Here is a 22916-nt window from a genome sequence, read left to right as displayed (position 1 = left end):
GAGCCCCACACCTGGGAAGACTACGTCGAACGCTTTGAGTTCTTCGCAGTGGCTCAAGGGATCACCGATGCCAGCAAAAGAAGGGCCACATTCCTGAGCTACTGTGGGCCCGAGACCTTCAAGCTAGCCAAGGCATTACTTGCTCCAGCTAAGCTGAGTGAGACATCTCTCCAAGATATTCTTGCCTGCCTAACAAGCCACTTGGCGCCTACTGAGACCAAGATGGCCCGGCGGATGGAGTTCCATAAGAGGCAGCAGTGTGCTGGGGAGTCTGTATCCACATTTCTGGCTGAACTCCGGAAGCTCGCTCAGCACTGCGGCTTCCAAAATCTGGAAGAGACTCTCCTGGATCGGTTTATTGGGGGTCTGAGCAGCAAGAAAGCCAGAAGACGCATCGTGGCTAAAGAAGAGGTTACCCTTGCTTCAGCCTTGAAGGAGGCCACCGCCACGGAGAATTATGAAAGAGAGGAACTTGATGCCAGTCGCAAGGCCACTAAGCCACAGATAGAAGTTGTGCATGCCATGGACGAGCTAGAGGCTACTCCAAGCCAGAGCCCAGTCCGTGGGGTTGAGTCGGTGCGTCAGGCCTGCACAGTGCACAGAGATCGCTGAGGCAGTTGCCCAGGTTGTGGCGGAAACCATGAAAGGAAGAGTTGTCGTTTCAGGGATGCTATCTGCTGGACGTGCGGAAAGACGGGTCACATCGCCAGGGTCTGTAGATCGGCGGCGTCGGGAGCGACAGGAGCACCTAGACTGGAGCATCGCAGACCGCCCACAGCAACTCGTTTTCTAAAGGACTGCCACTACGTAACGGAGATCAATGGGAGGGCCGTGCAGTTTCCAGCACAAGGCAAGGCACACGTCAAGGTGAAGATTGAGGGTCAGCAGTGCGACATGGAGGTGGACTCCGGATCTGCATTCACCATCGTGTCAGACCAGACCGCGAAGACATTCTTCCCCAGGGGTAAGTTGCCCCCTCTGGAGCCCTTTCCGGCAACCTTGCAGTCGTACTCGGCAGGCCGCATCCATGTTATGGGAATGTGTGCCGTGAGAGTACAGTTCCGGGACAAACAGGCTGTACTCAAACTGGTGATTGCGAAGGGCAGTCGCCCCAGTCTCCTGGGCACTGACTGGTTCCCTGCCCTGGGACTGAGTATCTCAGGGCTTAATTCAATCCAAACCTGCCCTGAGATGAGCGAGGTATTATGCAAGGAATTTGCTGGTCTCTTTAATGGAAAACTGGGTTGTTATAAAGGGCCCCCAGTTGACTTCGAGTTGGACCCCGGGGTGGCTCCAATCCGACTCAAACCAAGGCGAGTGCCATTTGCACTGCAACCCAAGATCGAGGCAGAGCTGGATAAATTGGTCAAGCAGGGAGTTCTCTCACCCGTGGACTCTGCTAAGTGGGAGACTCCAATCGTCACGCCCCTTAAAGCAAATGGGGAAGTCAGGATATGTGCAGATTACAAATGTACTATCAATAAGGCACTCAGGGGAAACTCATACCCCATTCCAGTTGTATCACATCTGTTGGCTAAACTGGCTGGGGGCAAGGTGTTCGCCAAAATTGACCTGGCACAAGCTTACCAACAGCTGCCAGTAACCCCACAATCAGCGGAAGCACAGACTATTGTCACACATAAAGGGGCGTTCAGAGTTAACAGATTACAGTTCGGAGTTTGTGTGGCCCCAGGGATTTTTCAAGGGCTCATGGAACGCCTGTTAAGAGGTCTGCCGGGGGTCTTGCCATTTTTTGATGACGTTTTGATTGCTGGAAAAGACCCACAGGAACTGGTTGCGCGTGTCCGTGCAGTGTTGCTCAAGTTCAAGGAGGTGGGGTTGCAACTGAAAAAGGAAAAATGCAGTTTTGGGGTGCCAACGGTGGATTTCTTGGGGTTTAAAATTGATGCATCAGGCATCCACCCCACAGATGCTAAGATTAAGGCCATCATCGAGGCACCACGACCACAGAACAAGACGGAGTTGCAGTCATTCCTGGGACTTATTAACTTTTATCATTCGTTCTTACCCCAGAAAGCTTCGGTAGCTGAACCATTACATAGACTATTGCAGAAAAAGAATGTGTGGCGATGGGGGCGGGAGCAGCAGAAGGCTTTTGACTCCTTGCGAGGAATGCTGAGTAGCAGGAGCGTCCTTGCTCATTATGATGAGTCAAAGCCGCTGGTCCTGGCATGTGATGCCTCTCAATACGGTCTGGGGGCTGTGCTGAGTCATAGGGAACCGGATGGGTCGGAAAAGCCCATCTCTTTCTATTCCCGTACGTTGTCGCCCACGGAGCGCAACTATGCTCAAATTGATAAAGAGGCACTGGCTATTGTGTCCGGAATCAAAAGGTTCTATGATTATTTGTACGGTCGCCAATTCTCCATTGAAACGGACCACAAACCACTGTTAGGGTTGTTCAACCCAAACAAACAAACGCCACAAATTCTCTCCCCCAGAATGTTGCGTTGGTCAATATTCCTGAATGGGTTCCAGTACACCTTGACCCATGTGCCGGGGAAACAATTGTGCCATGCTGATGCGCTGAGTCGCTTGCCCCTTCCTGGCGGGAGCAATGAGGATCCTGCTCCGGCGGAGCACATTATGATGCTAGAAACACTTCCGGGGGCTCCTGTAACAGCTACGGATATAGCTGAGAAAACGAGGAAAGATGCTGTTCTCTCCCGTGTGCTCACTTGGGTGGGGAGGGGGTGGCCAGGTGGTCCGCATGAAGAAAAATTCAGGCCTTATGCGACAAGGCAGCACGAATTGTCCATGCATAAGGGTTGTCTCCTATGGGGAGATAGGGTGATCATCCCAGCACCACTGAGAAACAGGGTTCTTGAGACGCTTCACATGGGACACCCGGGAATGGTCAGGATGAAGTCGCTAGCCCGATGTTATGTGTGGTGGCCTGGAATGGACCAGAACATAGAACAATGGGTACGAACATGCAAGGCATGCCAAGAGGTACGGCCAGAAGTGGCCAGAGCACCAGTCCACTGGTGGGAGCAGTCCAGGACTCCCTGGAGCCGGCTGCACATAGATTTTGCAGGGCCATTCCAAGGGAAGGTCTTTTTGGTTATCGTTGATGCATATTCCAAATGGTTAGAAGTGGCGATGGTCCCTAGCATGGCATCAGCTGCCGTAATCAAGGTGTTGAGGCAGCTGTTTGCTACCCACGGGTTACCTGAGACCATTGTATCAGATAATGGGGCAGCTTTTGTATCCCAAGAATTCAGGGCATTCTTGGCTGATAACTTCATAAGAGGGGTCACATCCGCGCCCTTTCACCCATCCTCCAATGGGCAGGCTGAGCGCATGGTAAGAACAGCCAAAGAATCCATTGCACGCTTAATGGAGGGTAACTGGTCGGCTCGCATTGCGCGAATGTTATTTTTGCAGCATGCGACGCCGTGTACTGCGACGGGCAAGTCGCCAGCCGAGCTGCTCTTAGGTAGAAGACTGGTAACGGTGCTGGATTATGTCCACCCAGATAAAATGCCAAACCGTAATTCAAGAGCAACCCCCCAGGCTGAGACTGACACAACAAGGTATCTCGCCCCTGAAGATCTGGTCTGGGTGAGGAACTATTCACGAGGTCCGCGGTGGGTGGCTGGTGTGATCACCCGGGCTAGTGGACCTGTGTCCTATTATGTGACCTTGGAAAATGGGCAAGTTTGGAAGAGACATATAGATCAGCTGAGGCGCCGGGCGCTCAGCAGGGAGGAGTCAGATAATTCATCCCTGGCTAATGACGCACAGCTGCGAGACCAGAGTGAAAATGGTCCAGAGGTGCAGTCACCAGGGGCTTCAGCAAATGAACCAGGGTCTGCTAGTCCTCATGATGACGAGGTACAGGTCGGGGACCCTGAGATGTCTGGGACTCCATCTGTTCCTGATGAAACCCCTATAGCAGCCCCTCCACCACAGGTAACACCCAATCCAGAACCTGCAACACCTGTTGTCAGGAGATCAGGTAGAAGTTGTAGGACCCCACAGTACCTGAGGGATTACGTCTGCTGTGCTCACTAGGGGGGGAGGGGTGTTGTGTATTGAGTCAAAGGATTTTATATCTGTATTATTATTGTCTGTATTTGCATTAGGATAAAGTAACTGCCTTTTGGTCCCAGAGGGTACAGCTACTATTGGTTCATTTAAGCTGCTGTATTTGGATCCTCTGTCTTATTGGTTTCCTCCAAAAGGCAGCACTGTGATTGCGTGATATTGTTCCCTCCAAAATGTATCCCTTCCTAGCTAGTCCCCTGTCCCTATAAATGTAGCTTTCCTCTCCTCAGTCTTCAGTCTTGTTCACTTTAATAAAGAGCTGTTACTAGAGAACTGTCTCCAGCATGTTTTGTCAAGAGAGCTGAAATCACAAACCCCACGTCACAACAGGGCGCATTGCGTGGAGCCTGTCCACCGCCTCCCCCTCAGCTGGAAGGTGGTGGGCAGTCGCAAGCCCCACGCTGCGGAGCCTGCAGGCACCCAAGCCACCACGTCACTCCTGCAGGCCCCACAGTAAGTGCTAGCCCCCGCAGTGTGGTGCCCAGTGAGCCACGTTTCGTTACGTTTGTTGACCGAACTAAAAAGTTTCATGAGCCCAATTTTATTATTACTATTTTTTTTAACTCACATTTTTGTCATTTTGTACCCCCCCCCTCAGTGATGACACCTGGGGTGGACCACACCCCCTTCCTCCACCACTGGTTACAATACTACAAATGGTCTTTGTTTGATGTCCCAGGTTTTCTCTTGATTCATGTGAAAGAAATATAAATTGAAAATTAAGCTGCATTTGCTTTTTCAGCTGTGGATATTGGGGGTGTTGAGGAGTTGGGAAGGGGCAATCAATGGAATAGGGAACCCAGCTAATGGCCCATCAAATTATTTCCAAATAGACAAGGAAATGGGATTTTCTCTTCCTTGAGCTTGCATATTGAACATCACAACATTCCCAGTTGCTGCTCAAATGCCCTTTTATCTTTGTGTTTCTTATTATAAGATGTACCTCAATGCAATGGATGATGGATCACTGTTACCATAGTTGCACAAAATCAGATCCTTTACTGAGATCACATGGCTTGTGGACACCCTGCTGTGGTCGATGATGCTATCCAACCATGTTTGCAGACATCTAACCCTAGCATTCTTAATTGACCTTTCACAAGGATGCGGGTATAATTTAGCAGTGGAACACATACTTAGGATGAAGAAAGCCCAAAGCTTAATCCCTGGACTAGGAAAGACTAGCTGAAACCCAGCTAGTATAGTACAGACAGCACTGAACCTAGACAGACCACTGCCCTGTCTTAAAGCTCAATACAAGGTTGGAGCCATGCTTTGTCAAGAGCTCAAAAGGCTAATTATTTTCAATAAGAAAATTGATTTAGAGAAAAAATGTAGATCATATACCTCATCATCTCTCACAGCATAAAAACGACTCTGCTACTTCCCTCTAAAGCTAGAGTGATTTCCATCATATTTTCTACCAACAAATGCTAGTAAGGACTATGAACAAGTGAAGAAACTAATATAATGACTGAATTATAGTTGTGGGTACCTGCATTCATTAAATTTTTTAAAAAATATATTGTGTGTCTGACTCTAGGATCTTTATTTTCTTTAAAGGAAAGTAAACACAACATTGCTAATTAGCTTCTGCTTTAACTTTAATTACAGTAAGTATATGAATCTAATTGCTCTTGCCTCTAGAGAGCCATAGTAAAGCGCCGTATTTATACACATTTGTGGACCCAAAAATGTTGCAGCATGAATGTCCTTTTACAGTTGCTGTTTATTAATGGTGAGGTGTAGGTGTTGTGCAAAGAGGATAGCTCTCGGTTTGGCTGCAACACAAGGAGACCCATTTAGAACAAAAACACGAGGGCTGCAGAGGTGAAACGGGCACTGTAAACAGGATTACTTCCCTCAGAAGAAGTAACTGGCATGCTGGCATTTTTCAAAAGACAAAATCATTTTTGTTTTTCATTGTGGTTCATACATTCTTAGAAGTGGGGGATGGCTTCTTTCATTCATTTTGCTTCATTTCCACAATGGTTTATCCAGTCGTTCAGAGTTGACAACTAGTGTAAGCGAAAGAAAGGGTGGTTGCTCCAATCACCAAAACTCTTTGTTAATTGTCCTCACCCTGTAAAAGCATATGAGGTGCTTATGCTACAGGTCTGTTCTGTCAAGACATAAAAGCATCTTTATTGGAATATTACATGAATAGGGAGTTTTTACCCATTCCTTGTCCCACCTGCAACCTGCCACACCATTCTGGAAGCCCCTGCTTTGCTCAACACTATGGAGAAAAATTTTATCCAGCTGCAGAAGGAGGAGAACCTTTCTTTCAGCAGATCCTGGGATCTACAGTCCAGTGGGTGGTGTTCAACTAATTTTTACTCAGGGTAGATCTACTGAAATTAATTATTTCCCCATGTAAAAACTTTGAGCAGTTAAGTGACAAAAAGTAAGTTTTGAAATAAGTGATCCCACAATTAAAATAAATGAGTTGAGGTTATGTCATTGTTTCTGTTCTGCTGTGGAATCTGCATGATGTACAGAATAAATGAAGCAGGCAAAAGCTGATTTACAGCAGCAATGTTATCTTCCTTGCCAGAAAGTGACAAGCATTTTATATTTAAGAAGCGGGTGGGTTCTGCAGGTTCACAAAATTATGGAGTCTGTTTTCTGTCCCTTCAAATCTTAAAGAAGACATTTATTACTCGTGGTATGCACCTTGAAATATGGAGAAAACTTCAGTGATGTCTCTGTATGCATGGAAGTTTTATGTAGAAGGTTTAAGAACTTATAGCCCTTCGGAGCTTTGCTTCACTAAACAATAGAATCCCAGTATCCCAGAATTAGAAGACATCTCATGTGTCATGCAGTCCCATCTACTGCAAAGTGTCCAGTTCAAAGGTCAAATAGGCAAATTGGATAGGAGTAATTTCCCATCATTTCTCATTGCACCACATCCTTTGACTTCTTTTATTTCACAGTTGAATATACGTCTTAAAAAAGAGGGGAAGGGTTCATCAGATTAACTTTAAATGTTGCATACATAAAACCAACAATTTCATAGGAAGGCAACAATTTTTTCCCTACCGTCTTGCTTCATTATTCAGCAGTTTCCCAGAGCAATGTCAGCACAGGCAATATATGAAATTAATGTAGTATTTGATTAGACGATTGATGGATTGCTTTTACAACTAAAGTCTTTCACATTCATTAGTCATACTAACCAGTCATTAATACTGCTTTTATCAGCAAGCAAACAAATGGAAATTCAAATAAAAATTCAGCAGAGTTGGGTATACTCTATACAAAGGAGCTGTTATAAGAACTTGTATAACAGATGAACATTAACACCCAGGTTGGGTGTCCCCAGGAATCTCATCCACGCTAAGGTCCCTTGTTGGGAGTGGCTTATGATTTTCATGCCTCCCTGGCAACCACGGGTCTGTCTCAGTTGATATCTGGCCCCACCCACATAATACAGCACACTCTGAATTTGGTGTTTTGTGTTAGAAACCTGGTGTAGTTCCTTTGTCAAGGGCAGATAACAGGATTGTGTGTCAGGCCACAGAGAGCTGCTTATTCTGAGTCAGACAGTTGGTCCATCTAGCTCAGTACTGTCCACACTGACTAGCAGAAGCTCTCCGGGGTTTCAGACAGGCAACATTCCTAGCCCAACCTAGAAATGCCAGGGGTTGAACTGAAGAACTTCCACATGCATTGCAAAGCAGATGCTAAGGTAACTCCAGGTGGTTTCCTGGTAGTTTAGCAGGAAGTTTCTGCTGCCTTGGCTGGCAAATCCCTTGAAGACACCCCTGCAGTGGTGGAGCAAGCCCAGTGGGCGGCGCATGTGCCCTGCCCCCAAGGGCAGGGCGAGCCGGGGCAGGGACAGGACGCTCCCGGGACAGGACGCTCCATGGGGCCTCCAAGGAGTTCTACAGCTGATGGGGAGGCGGTGGGCGGACCGTTCCGGCAGCATGAAACCTGCAGGTGCCCAAACTACCGCGTCACTCCCAAGAGAGATGTGTGGCTCAGGCGTGCTGCAGGCCCCATGGTGAGTGCTGCCTAACATTTTGTCACCCCCCTCAGTGGTGACACCCGGGGCAGACTGCCCCCACCCCCACCCCTTCCTCTTCCTCTGCTCCTGCACCTCTGGAATGGGGAAATAGATCATGCAATTGCTGTGATTACTCCTGAGGGTCATTTCCTGCTGGTTAAGTTCAATGGCTTTCTGTGGAGCTTAGGTGATGTGGAGCAAAGCGAGTTCTCCCCTTAAGCAGAGCTCGGGTTGTGGAAGGGTTAACAAGACATCCCCGGGTTGTTGGGCGGGTCAGTTTGGATGGCCACATGAGTGATTGGTGGTTTTGCTGTTGCTGGGGAAAGTGTTATGTTGCAAGTGTTTTGATTGAAAGCCATAGCAGTATAGATTCTTAGGAAGCAGTTTGTGTTTCACTTTTGCTGCTTACAACGGCTGCTGAAGGGTCTACCCCATGACTGTGATGGCTGCAAAAAAATAAAAATAAAAACCCTTTCTTTTCCACCACCATTGCATACAAAGAGTCTTCTAGTAGAGCTCTTGCATGTGACGAGAGGTCTGTTGCATCTTCCTCGAGGAGGAATGGGTGATCCATAGCGGTGACGAACATCATATTAAGGCAGAAAGTCGGGATATAAGCATTTTCCCTATCAAAAATACTATACACTTTTAAAATATTTACTTTTTTACTTGGCCTCCCATACATTTACAATTCAGATAAGCTTTCACATTCAGATAATAGATAATCTTTTGAATAATTGTTGTTACTAATGCTCAGTGTATTGTACATAACCCAAAGACCATCTTCCAGTTTGGGTTGTGTAGCATTTGGCCTCCAGACTGGAAATTCCCTTGATAAAGCCAGGTTGAAATGTTAGTATTTTATGTTGGGGAAATGGGGGCATCCTAGCAATTCTGTTGCTGGTTACTCTCCTGTTTAAGAAAGACTTCCTGGCTAAACTGACAGAGGTAGCCACATATCTCAGGACATCAGCAATCATGCTGAGACTTCCTGTTTTAGTGTGGTGTTGCTCAGGACATCATGGCTGCCATGAGAAGCATTATACTATTACCACCATATTGTATTACAAACCAAAAACATGTAGGTTATAGTATCTGAGCATGAAGGGGATTGTACAGTCTCCTCTGCCATTGTCAGATCGTTACATGGTTATAGTTATAATAGTCACTCCTCCCTGTCTCTAAAAGCCAAACTACATATGGGACTAAATTTATCACTTTGAAGTATACTGGGTTGTGGAGTGGGCAGGAGGGGCATTCAGTGGGACCACAACACGCAGTAGGGGAAATTTAACCTTGGCTCTCCAGCTGCAATTGTAACAAAAAAAAACCCACCTCATCTTGTCTTCTACACAGATAATCCTAGGCATCCTAAAATTAGCACCAGTTTCCTGAGGAGTTTGTGGTGCTGATCCTGTTTGTGGCTATGGGTGGGGGGACAGACAGTTGAGTCCTTGAAATACACTGCAGATTGGCACCTCACCAGATCCAATACCAGCAGCCTCAACCTTGAGTTTGGGAGCCATTAATTGGACACGGCAGAATAGACTGAAGCTGAGTCTAGACGAGATGGACTTTATGGTGCATGGTGACCCCTAGATTCTAGAGGAAGAAGGAACTGCTGTTTTTAATGTGGTTCATCCTTGGTTAACCAGGTATGAGAGATTCTGTTGAACTCTCCACTGTTGCTAGATTTCTAGTTTAGCAGCCCAATGCCCAGTGAACTTCATAGCTAAGATAGAATTTGAATGAGCTTTTCTATGTCCACACTCTGAATTTTATCTATTGCTCTTTACTGTTATTTATTGTATTTCAGTAATTTATCTCTTGTTTTATGCAGCATAGCAAAACTGATGAGAAATGGGCTTTTTACAAGGAGTAAGGAACTTTGTATTGACTTTCAGTTATGGAGGTGGGATGTACTGTTTGTGATTTAACAGATTATTCTATTCCTCTGTTTTTAACAGGAATCCCTGAATGTTATCGATCCAAGCTTAATGGAGCTGAATGGTACAAATGAAGATGCATTAGAATGGGATGAAATGGATATAAGTAATACGTTGATTAGCGTTAATGAGGAATTCAATGAGCTTGATCAAGAACTGAAGCAAGATGACACAAAACTGAACTCTCCCTATGAAGCATGTGGTAATAATGACCATCCCAAACAGGAGGAAAATCCCACCGTACATGAAAATTGCCTCAGCAGCCCAACCATTACAGCATCTCCAGGTCCACAAGTCTACCAAGTGTACAGCCTTCACAATGTAGAGCTATCAGGGGGAAATCATATATCTCTAATGAAAAAGACATCCAAATCCTCCACACTTACACACTTGGACACTTTAAAGAAGCATGTGAATAAGAACTCTTTGTTGTCACCAACCAAACATTTGCCAGAACTAATGGGCAGCACTACTTTGACAAGCCCACAGAATTATATGTACCACAGTGGAAATGTAAGTAGGCATTCTGACAGTCAGAATAAAACAGTCAATGGAAGTGAGGCAGAAGCTATCCAAAATCTTGATGTCCATTTGCAAAACGATACTGATAGAAAGCAGGATAATTCTGTGACTAGCATTTCACATTCCCAGTTAGGGAATATAGTTGATGTGATAAAACAAAATTTAAAGCAAGAGGATGGGGAGATCCATTTTAATTTCTTAAATACTTCCCAGTCAAAGTCCAGCGACAGGGATAAAAACCTGGGCAGCATCACTCAACAGGGCTCTGAGGGTTCAGAAGAGTCACAACAAGGAAAACACAATGTATTGACATTTTACGACTATTCATACCTTCAGGGTTCCAAATTCCAGCTACCAATGATAATGAAACAATCGAACTCAGAAAAAGCACTTAAGCAGGGTAGCTTGCTTCATGGCTTTTATTTTGATAAAGTCCCCTTGAAATCTGAACATCAACCTTTAGAGTTCAAGCCAGTTGTATCTACAGATGAGATTGCTTTCTCCACCAACTTGGATGATGGAGACCCCAAACGCTGTGAATTTGTGGAGGATTTGAAGAAACTGAGCGACCCAACAAATGCAAAGCTGTGCCCAACTTTATCTCATAGCTCTTCTTTAGACTCCCTTTCAGTGGCAAATGAGTTGTTTGGCTCAACTGTTTTTAGAAGTGGAGATGGGCTTCATCGTAGCACATCCTTGGAGAGTTGTCTAACGCCCTACAAAAGCAATGAAGATCTTTTTAGTTGCAATGGCTCTGGAGACCTAAGTGGAAGTAGTGATTCAGTGGGGGAACTTAGCAAAAGGACCTTAGACCTTTTGAATCGTCTAGAAAATATCCAGAGCCCTTTAGACCAAAAAATAAAGCGTAGCATCTCTGATATCACACTCCAAAGCACTTCTCAAAGAATGTCCTTGGCTGGCCAGTTGTCATTGGATATTGCATCCTCTATTAATGAAGATTCACCGGCTTCTCTCACTGAGCTAAGCAGCAGTGATGACTTGTCTTTGTGCTCTGAAGATATTGTACTGCACAGAAATAAAGCACCAGATTCAAATGCATCATTCAGAAAACACCTCAGTCGGTCGGTAGCTGATGAGAGCGATGTCAACGTTAGCATGATTGTTAATGTTTCCTGTACCTCCGCTTGCACTGATGATGAAGACGATAGTGATTTGCTATCAAGTTCTACTCTCACCTTGACTGAGGAAGAGCTAGGCATTAAAGATGAAGATGATGATTCTAGTATTGCAACTGATGAGGATATTTATGAAGACAGCAATTTAATTTCAGGACTTGACTACATAAAGAATGAACTCTATACTTGGATCAGACCAAAATTTAATCTGACAAAGGAGAAGAGAAAGTGCAATCTGGATGATGAAATCCAGGGCTGTAAGAATTTAAGAAGTAATGAGACTTTGAAAGCAAAAGATTCATTGAACATTGAAAAATTCTTGAATGATTCCATACGCAAGCTTTCAAAAAATAATGGCAACAGTAAGAACACATCGGAGAGCCATGATGAGTCAGGGACAAAAAGGCAAATGAAAAATGATGGCTTTCAAGTTTCCAAAGATCACTTTGTGGATGACATGGAGAATGGAAATGTTACTATTACTCAAGAAAGTCCAAAGGAAGAACATATTCAAAATTCAACTGCTGCCATGAATGTTAGCCCACTTAGTAAAGGAAGTGAAAATGAATGTTGTATATGTGAAGCATTTACTGATAGTTCGGATGATTCACATATGGATGGTAAAGAGCCAGCTCAATTGTCAAAAATATCCAGCTCTCAGAAAGAATATAAAAAACATATTCAATGTGAAGGCCATTCTATTATAAAACCTTTTACAGAATTTGACTCGGATATGAAAAGTTCAGATATGGCATTACCAAAATCACTACCAAATGATCAACAAAGCAGAACAGGAATTAGTGAACATGGTGGAGATTGCTGTGCATCTTTAAAATCAAATGAAGCAGAAGGAAATGCATCAGCTGGCTATAATGATTCATGTTGTAGCTGTGAAACTGCTGCTTTTGATAAAAGAAATGAGGAGGATTGTTCAGTGCACAACTTTGTGATGGAGATAATTGACATGGCCTCAACAGCCTTAAAGAACAAGTCTCAGCCTGAAAGTGAACCAGCTGTTCCACATTCATTAGCCCAGATCAGGGAAAAGGTTCTAGAACATTCTCACAGGCCCATTCAACTTAGAGAGGGTGATTTTTATTCGTACCTCTCACTTTCTTCTCATGACAGTGACTGTGGGGAGGTAACTAAATATGTTGAAGAAAAAACCAGCACTCCAGTCCCTCTAGACTTTGCGGAAAATATTGAATGCTTTTTTGAAGCCTGTCCTGAAGATGAACGAGTGGAACAGCAGGGATATCTTCCTGACAGTGAAGTGGAAGTAAAATACGAAGCCCTGGATTTAATAGATGAACCTAAAACATCTGCTGAATGTAGTGGCTTTTCTTTCTTAAGTGAGGAGATGGACATCAGCATGCCTGGCTCTCTTAGCCAGATGATATCAGATAATTTAAGTTATACTAGTGAATCTTTGAATTTGGACCTCCCTGATGAATGTACAGTCTTAAATTCCTTCCCAAATAACTCTAAAGAAAATCAACCCCGAGAGCCACTTGGGATCGCAAAGTCTGAAGAAGGTTTTGCTTCCTCTATAAAGGCCTCAGCTGAAGCCATTCAATTAACGCCTGATCACTTGAAAGAGAAGGATGTTTTGCACCAGGACACTAAAACTCTTACATGTGAAGAAAACCTCCTGCATCTTCACAAAGAAAGGCACATAAATACACAGAGGTAGAATGTATTCCTCCATGGACACACACATTGTTTCATAAAGAGGTAGGTACTGAACACTACGAGCTTTGCTTATTACTGACATGACTATAATGAAGCAGAAAATGTGTGGCCTTTCAGAGTTTTCGAGTAGATCATAGCATTGTGTCTCTTGAATTAAAAACCATTCCAGGCCACTTCTTTTATGTTTAAGATACAGATACAGTCTCAGATAAACAAGCATCAGCTGAGAATGGCAAATATGCATTCAGATCACTACCTTTATTTGTCAAGATTCACAAAAGCAGGAGCTGATCCCTAGCTGATCACTTCACATATTTCCTTCTCTGTGGAAAGCAGCTAGTTAAATACTATTTTCAGCTGATGTGAGCAGCATTCATTTTGTACTTTCTGTGCTCAAAAAAGAAAGAAAGTAAGAACTAGCCCTTGTGTGATTCAAACTTGTTGGCTGCATTTCCTCAGATGTTTGTACTATGCAAAATTACCCAATGAATCCAAGAGAGAACAGTAGCAATCTTCTTTCTGCAATGCAGCAGTTATCACTGGAAGCAGATTCAAAAGAGATGCTATACTGTCCCACTATGTTGGGGAAAGGAAGATGGGAGAGAAACTGGGTGTTACACCTAGTATATTATGGGCTTTCCTCAACAGCCCTTTGCTTCCTATCTGCTCAGAGACAGCAAATTAGTCCAGACCATGAGGGTGGATATAGCTGATCCTGTCTCTGTTGATGAGGAAGGAAAGTTAAGAGGAGATGATCTCCACTTGCTCTCTTGGTTCTAGGTTACCCAACTCACTACAGCCTTCTGTAGGCATTCAGGAAAAAGGTTTAACACATTTGCGGTGGGCAGGGGACAGCAATGAGTGCACTAGGTCCCCACCCTCATCCCCATCCCCATCTGTGAGTTGGATTGTGGCTGTCTATATTGGAGTGTTTCCTGTAATCTTGGAGGCTTCCTGTGTGGCGTAGATCACTGTAAAAAGCAAGGTTCCAAATCACACAGGAAGCCTACATAAGTGGAAGCACTCTGCAACTCAACAAGTACACTTGTTCCTGTTCTCCGCTCTGCCACACACATTAGATTAGCCAGTTTCTTAAATGCCTGGAGAAAACATGTAAGACAGGAGAAAGGAATAACGCATGTAAATGCACTATCTAAAGCTATTCCTTTCCGGTGATGGCTATATGGGAATGTAAACTGCCCTACTGAAATAGAAAAATTACCCTTCTCTATTGAAGTACAGGCAGCTTGGAAGAGGATAGTGGTATCTTTCACAGGTGCCTGAGAATGATGTGATCCTGCACCCCCATTGCCCTGAGCTGTAGAAACAGCAGGAGGATGTCACAGTTAAGGGAGAAGTTTACCATTACAATGTTTACCATTTATGTGACACGGGATATATACATACACTCTACCACAGTGGAATCAAGTAACACCCTGATCAAATGCAGAGAGGAATATTAATTTCATTGGCCTAACTCTGCAAAGGATTGTGTTGAAAGAGTCTGTGGCAGTTTAAGGACTAGCACCTTTGGGCTACAATCCTATACATGCTTGTTTGGGAATAAGCCTCATTTAACTCAACAGGCTTATTTTTGAGTAGACATATGTAATCTGATTCTATTGTTATTGTGGTTTAATATTTCTTGGACTACAAAAACTTATGTCACAATAAACATAATGATTTTTGAAGTGCCATAGGTCTCTGTGATTCTTTTTTCCCTGCCAAAGACAAACACAGGTTTCTCTTTTTACCATTTGTTTCTGCAAAGATAGACAGTCTTTTGATGATAAATCTATGTTATATGCCCTAGTCCAGTTTTGGAGTTCCCTGTGTGGATTATTTGCTGGTTCAGGAACTCTGAGCATAAACTGCATGTACATGTAAAGGAGGATATTATCTATATGCATTGCATTGCTTTCATTGGGATACACATCCTGATGTGCACCCCCATTTGAATTTAGTATTTTATAAATGCCTTTTAAAGTGCAACTTGAGCTGGATTCTGGGAACATGTCCACAGAAAATTGGTATTTCCAGTGCAACCTCGGTTCCTGTGAACTTATTTCATTTCTTGTGCTATCCAGCATTGACAAAGTACCATCCTATGGGCCCATTTTTCCACCTCACTATCTGTGATCAGAACACTACTATTTATTCACACTGTATTTTAACAACACTTTGTGTAGCGAAAGCAGTTTTGCAGTTTTTACACAAGCACCATTTGTTCTGGAGAAATTCCAACATGGCAACTGCTTGTGAACTCCTGAAATTAAGCTACTACAGCCAGCTCAACCCCTGAAAACACCCACTTGTGTGAATTGTGCAAAGACAGCATAACATTAACATTCAAGTGAACTACCGTTGCCCATTCACCCAGAGTAAGACCCACTGAGTTCAATGGGGCATACTCCCAGGTTAGTCTGTATAGCAAGGGTAGCCAACATGGTGCCCTCCAGATATTGTTGAACTAAAAACCTCATCAGCCCAAGCCATCACTGCCAATGTTCAGGAATACTTGGAGTCATAATCCAACAACACCTGTAGAACACTAAGACTGCCCTTGTGTGTGGGATTACAGCCTCAAGATGGCTTTATGTGTGGAGGTCCAGGTGAATTTTGCTGGGGCTCAGAGTACTGTTTATGTTACAGTGAAAGGAATCTCTCTGCCGAAGGCTCTGGTATCTGTATTTTCAATGGATTCTAGAAGTCCCTTCCCCCCACTGTAAGAGCTTAGTCGATACTTTAACTTCATCTCTCAAGCTATGGGAAATGAATTAGAGGCAATCTATCCTAATTTGTTAACTTATTCAAATAACAGTTATTATACTTAACTATGCTAAAGATTATCTTTTTGGTGGCAGATTGTTTATTTTTTTGATGAGCCTAATTACTGATTTTCCAAAGGTAATTTACATTTATTACTAATACATCTCTTAAAATGTGACAGATAAATGTTGTTCCCATAAGTGTATTATGAAAAAAGTTACTATTTAAAAACACATTATTTAATTTGAAAGATAAATGGCAAACACCATTTTTTTTCCTGGAGCACCTGTGCTGCTAAGCTCATTAAAATGTGTGATTTTATGTGGAGCTGTGATACTTAAGAGAAAAAATTATCTATGGTATATGTGTACCCTAAAAATAAACTCAGTTCGCAAAGGTGACAGTATGCATATTTACCAATGTAGCTCAACTAATTTCACATGATTTTTGCTCCAGCTGCAAGCCAGAATAAAGCTGTTGTGAGCAAATCTATTTTGCCACTGGATGTATCTAAGTTGTAATCTCATTCTTTTAGCACCGTGCTATAAAATTGACCATTAAGCAAAACTAATAGCAGCTTTGAAAAGTTCTATATCAGGAGTGATAATTCTATCCTGTCATCTGGTGTGGTTTAATACTGTACTGCTGTTGCTGTTTTTAATTTCCTCATGGAGGTGAAAGCTTCCAAAGAATAAATATACAAAGCAGATGAGATCTCACACTCTTCTGTTGTTGCGTTGAGTATGACCCATGACCCTCCCCACCTGTATATTTTTTTTAGGAACATAGGAAGATGCCTTATACCGAGTCGGAATAGTTGTTCCCTCTGTCTAGCATGGTTTCCTCTGACTCTGGCAGAAGTCTTTCCCATTGCCTGCTACTTCATCTTTTGAGCTGGAGATGCCACAGATTGAAAGTGGAACCTTCTTACATGCAAGCATGAGCTCTTCCACTGAGCTATCTCCCCTTCCCAGTGGTAGAGACCCCTCTTCAAGCAACAGTGCTAGAACTGGCCACCATTTGTACATATGGAGCACAGTTGTGGAGGCAATGCGTTTGCATAAGCCAGATCCCACTCAAATATCACCCTCCTGGGTGACTGATTCCGGTTCATATGTGTGTGTTTGGGGGGGGGGGTTCCTGTATCCTTCATTATATATCCTCAGACAATCACATATCCCAGCAAATTTGTTCCAGGATGCCTGATTCCAGGCAGTAATACTGCATAGTAGCCAACTGAATTGTACTCAGACCCACTGAAGTTAATTTATGCATGTTAGTCACAACTAGCCAACCAGTTGTTGTTTTTTAATTCCCTAATATAGATGTAAGTTCAGATGCTCGAAATGCATAGAGCACTAGGGTGAGGCTTTTTTAATTGAAAGCCCACTACTACAAGTTTTAAGAACAGGCATGCTACAAACTTCCCAATGATGCATTAGGCTCCAGTTCAAACCACATGCCTGTGCTTTTTTTCCCTTTTACAATTTTGTGCAAACGCCATTTTCTATAAAAATAGAGAGTTACAGCAAATAAGATCAAAGCTGAAGGTACCTGGATAGAAGCAGCTATTTCCACTTAATTTGGAAGGCATATAATGCAAGCCTGGAGTGCCTCCTCGGAAAAGCTTGAGAGAGGTACTTGGTACTAATCTCTTAGCTGTATTCTGACGGTTATTTCTTCATAATCCTCATCATAAGATTTGACTCTTTGTTGCATAGATTAACCCTAAACTCCAGGCCATGAAAGTTCTACCTAATGAAAAAGCACTCATTGCTCTCGCGATATATTAATGCAGCATCTTATATTTACAAACTGTTTGTGTGAGTCCTCTCACTTTGTTAACTTGCTTGTTTTATTCTTCAGGGAACTATAAATGATAACTTAAATAGTTTATGTAACCTACTTACACCCCAAGCCTAAATAGATTACTTGGAAGTAAGTTCCCCTGATTTTAATGGGACTTACTTCTATGTAATGGGTTTAGGACTGGAGATTATTTTGGTTGGTTGGCCTTTATTGAGTCATGCATTCCTATTGATTGGTACACTTGCAAAAGGCAGAGAAGGTAAGTTCACAGGCACCTGAAAGGACAGGATGGAGGGAAAAGGTCAGGCTTGATTATTTCCCCTGTGCCTTTTGAAACTAAATCTTGTTTTATAAAAATCAATGAGGTTTCTACATCAATAAAAAGACACCTCTCTGATAGTGACTTAAACCTCAGGCTGTGAAAAATTGTTTCCTGTCATTTCTTATTTTTTTGCATATAAGTACATTTGCATGAGGTCATAGAATAGTTATTTTTGGTTGGTCTGAAACAGGCTTATGTTTTGTAAATGAAAATGTACTTCATGTAACCTGCTGTTACCTTTTTTCTTTTTCTTTTAGAATCTTGGCTGCATTTCAGGTACAGGTTCATCCTCTAAACTCTGGGGTGACCTCTAATTCCATTGTGTCACTGCCTTTTGTTACACCTGAATCCCAAGATAAATTTTCCTTCCAACTGTGATTTGTCCATGTTGGTTTTGTGACCAGGATGCATATGCTGGTCCTGTTTCAATTTTCACTTTTGCTTTGTAACAAAACCATTTGCTTTCGTATGGATTTATTTCCCAAGCTACCTCTTAACAAGTTACCCTTCTAAATTTGTATGTCTCTGTTTTTACTTTTCATCCACAAAGTTTTTGGGTTTTTTAAATGATTTTGCAGTTCCAAGGAATGTATTATTATTCTGGATCACCATTTCTGAATTGTAAGTGTCAATTATTCTCCTATTTTATGTATTAAATTTGATATTTTATGTGTATAATGCATATTGATTATTGAAAGTATTTTATGTTCTAGAATGGGAATTTTATTTGATTGCAGCGAAAGGAAAAGTCCCTCATGCTCTTGAATCAATACAGTGGAAGTTACGCAAAAGAAATACACATGCATCCTTTCATTTTCATTTTACAAGATTAATCTATGCAACACTTCAAGAAACAACTTCACAGTGTTGTATATTAAGAACTGTTAACATTCTACTGAATTAAGTACAACATTTTGGTTTTCTACAATGCTTCTTGAGGTGGTAAATCAGAAAAAAAAAACACATTTTAAAAAATTGTGCCTTGCTGTATTTCTTATAACATTTATTAAAAAGCTGCTTTCATAGTAAAATTATGTTGGTTTGAAGGAAGGAAATAGCAAGGTGTGAATAATTTCTGTATATATGTATAACCAAGTGTAAACATTGATGTATAATTACAGTATAAAATGCTTTAATGTTTGTGATGCCCAGTGGTGTGGAAAACATAAGCCTTAAAACCACTAGATTGCATGATAATTAGAACTGGCATAATAAATGTAGTTTACTGGGGAAAATTCGGAATTGGCTCTCATTTACCTGAATCCTGTTTAAAAGCAAGCAATGCATACAGTTTCTAATAAGTATCTATTTACTTATACAGTCCCAGTCAGTTCTGTGTAGGCAACATAGGAATGTATAATGAAGACACCTAAGTCTATGTGCAGGGCAAACACTGAAGATTTGCCCAAACATCTTGGCCATTGCATTCAAAAAAAGTTGTCTCATTTATTATTGTTATTGCATTTCTATCCCGCCTTTCCTCCAAGGAGCTCAAGGTGGTATACATGGTTCCCATTCTCCTCCTCCTCCTCATGGTTATCCCAACATCAACCCTGTGAGGTAGGTTAGGCTGAGAGAATGTGACTTGCTCAAGGTCACCTGTCATGGCTGAGTGGGGGTCCGAACCCTAGACTCCCAGGTCCTAGAATTGCTACAACTACTACACCCCACTGGCCTTTAAGATGCAGATATGATGGAGACCAGAGATCTTGCAGCTAGAAAATGAAGAATATATAAATATGTACATCACATTAGGGTTAATGTTCAGTGCTGGAATGTTTATTAGTTGCAGTAGCGTAGAAAATGTACTTTGTTATATAACATCACCCTGTATTGATCCCTTGTTCCAAAATTTCCAAACCCACTTGGAGGAATTTTCAGCCCCATGGAGGAAGATACCTTCTACCAGTGCTGACTAAATAAGATCCTGAAACACATTTTGAGGGTGAAGGAACAGGGGAGGGGCTCCTGAATCCTTTAGGAAACTTCTTTTCTTTTAACCCCTGTGCTGATCAATTAACTAAAACGGGTAGATCCCTCCAGAAATGATGGCCTTAGAAGGCCTGCCTCTCTCTTCTCTCGCCACTTACACCAGTCCCTTCTTTACCCACACCTTAGCATCATTACCTCAAATCTGGTTCAAGTCTGCTGCTTGTTTAACTAAATGGTTTCCTACTGTTGCAACCTTCATGGGTTCAACTAAAACAGAACAGCTCCTTTCTCGCCAAAGTGCCATTTCTGATGCAGGTTGGGCCACTGTTGATGGTAGAAATGTCAGATGTTTCTTATGTCCATGAAAGCAGCCAACAGGGTTTGGCTTGCAAGGGTTTATCATGTTGTAAAAGGGTGAAGTGGAAATAAGTTCTGTGCAACCTCAGATCACCTTTCAGCTTTGTGGTTTAGTTGGCATGGTTCAGGTCTGGCCCCTGGCTTTTACAACAGGTCCCAGAAAGGTGGGATTGAGCCCTGCCTTGTATTGAGCCCTGAGGAAAATAATGTCATCTGGCTTCAAATCCCAGTACAAAGCTTGCTGTTTTAAAAATGTGGTTGGAGGGGGGGGGCAGCTGTGAGCCAGAAAGCATCTATATATGCTTGGAAAATAATATACACCAGGTTGATTTTCTCTGCACATATGATAAATAACTGGCACCACTGGATATTAATCACAAAAATATCCTTGCATCCTAATTGTCCTAATAGTTCAATCAAATGTGTTCTAACTATTGTTTGTATTATGATGATGAGACTATTGCACTTAATCCAAAGTGGATTGCGTTTTAACATGGCAAACAGGACACAAGAGATGCATTTTCCAGCTGCTGACATTGTGGCAAGAATCAAAGAATGCCCCTTAGTCCCCTTAGGTTCTTACATTCATGCCAGTCCCAATTGATTAGTGCTGCGTTTGGCAATATCTCACTAGAAGTCTTTTACAAGTGTTTTCCCCTTATGCACAGGGACTGTTTTCATGTGCTAATCTGATTACAAAAGAATATTTTTTCTCTGTGTTCTGTGCTAGTAAATATCAGTCTGCCCTGATATTTATTTTTATTTTACTTTTAACAGCTTTTTGCAACCACAGTTTACAATGGTACACTTTGCTTCAGGTAGTGCACACCGACTTGTTTGCAACTCTGGATGCAACAGTGAACAACAAATGTGTTCCTCCAAAAGGGAGTCCAACTTCCCCAGTTAGACTTTGTTCTTCTTTCTTTTCCTCATTGTATACAAAGGCAATACCTGGCCCTAAAGTCCCCAGATGACATCTAATGTGTAGATCCAGAGCTCTAGCAATTTGCAGGCACCATTCATTGTGCAGGAGCAAAGTTAAGGAGCAGCAGGTGAGGGGGTCTTGGGATATGTGACATATTGGACCAAACAGGCATAAGAAGAATCTGCTGGATCAGGCCAATTACCCATTTAGTCCAGCATCCTGTTCTCACAATGACTGACTAGATGCTTGCAAACTGGACATGAGTGCAACAGCCCTCTTTCCACTTGTGATTCCCAGCAACTGGAATTCAGAGGCATGATGCCTTTGACAGTGGAGATAGAGGATAGCATTGTGGATAGTAGCCACTGATAGCCTTGTCCTCCATGAATTTGTCTCTTCAAGCCATCAAGTTGCAGGCCATCACAGCCTCCTGTGGGAGCAAAGCCCATAGTTTAACTATGTGCTGTGTGAAAAAAGTATTTTCATTTGTCTCTAACACTCAACTTCACCAGATTTCCATGAGCTCTGGTGTTACGAGAGAGGAAGAAAATTGTTTATCACTTTCTGCATGCCATACATAATTCTATAAACTTCTATCATGTCACCTCTTGCTCAGCTTTTCTCTAAACTAAAAAGTCCCAAATGCGCAACCTTTCCTCATAAGGAAGTTACCCCATTCCCTGAACCATTTTGGTTGCCCTTTCTGAATCTTTTCCAACTCTACTATATCCTTTTTGACACAATAGGGAGATCTGTCATCAAATTTCCCTCATTCAAAGTAGTTTGGAGAAGTGCTTTCTTAATTGGTATAGCACCATTGAGGGAGGAACCATTTAGCTTTTTCTCCCTAATCCTGGCGCTATTTCACCTGACTCAATCACAAACATGCTGAGGCTGCTGTTGGTCCCATTTGTGGGGGGAAATTGCAGGCCCTACGCTCACTCCACATGAACATTATTTGCTGCTGTTGTCATTATAGAATAATGATACGAATGAAGCTCATCATTCATTAACTTACTCAAGAGTGAACTGTCCTACTCGTTCCACTTTTCCAATGTGAAGAATACTGCTTTCTGTTATTGAGTTTCACGTAAAACCATCTGTGATGCATGTACACATCGAGGGACAGGAGGGATAAAGTTTGGAGGTGGAATATTGGGTTCATACCAGACATCATTCTTTCTCCTACTTTGAATGTCAGCTACACAAATGTACTGCAAAATGTATCATGGGGATTTTGATTTTGGCATAAGCTCCTGGAGAGTAAAGAAGATGACAGATTTCCTCACAAGGGCCAAGTATTTGAGTAAACTGTAAGATTGACCATGCAAGATGAACTCTCACTGGAGTCATTCTTAAAATATGTTTATGCCTGTATTAATGTGGTATTCGTTTTAGTATAGGATGCTTGACTAGGCCCTGG

At 42.6% G+C, this 22916-nt stretch overlaps 1 protein-coding gene across 1 annotated transcript in view; it reads left to right on the top strand.

Moving 5' to 3' along the window:
* Positions 1-16732, top strand: part of AKAP6 (A-kinase anchoring protein 6) — a 214324-nt gene extending 197592 nt beyond the window's left edge. Inside the window, exon 13 of the mRNA XM_035109758.2 lies at positions 10051-16732. Within this exon, the coding sequence (XP_034965649.2) occupies positions 10051-13380 (3330 nt within the window). The 3' untranslated portion in view covers positions 13381-16732. The remainder of the gene's footprint in view (positions 1-10050) is intronic.
* Positions 16733-22916: the final 6184 nt, after the last annotated feature.

Source organism: Zootoca vivipara, chromosome 1 (assembly GCF_963506605.1).
Source record: "Zootoca vivipara chromosome 1, rZooViv1.1, whole genome shotgun sequence".
In the NCBI taxonomy this organism is placed as follows: Eukaryota; Metazoa; Chordata; class Lepidosauria; order Squamata; family Lacertidae; genus Zootoca; species Zootoca vivipara.
The sequence above is the reverse complement of the archived record's forward strand: the minus strand, read 5'-3'. Positions and strand labels throughout refer to the sequence as shown.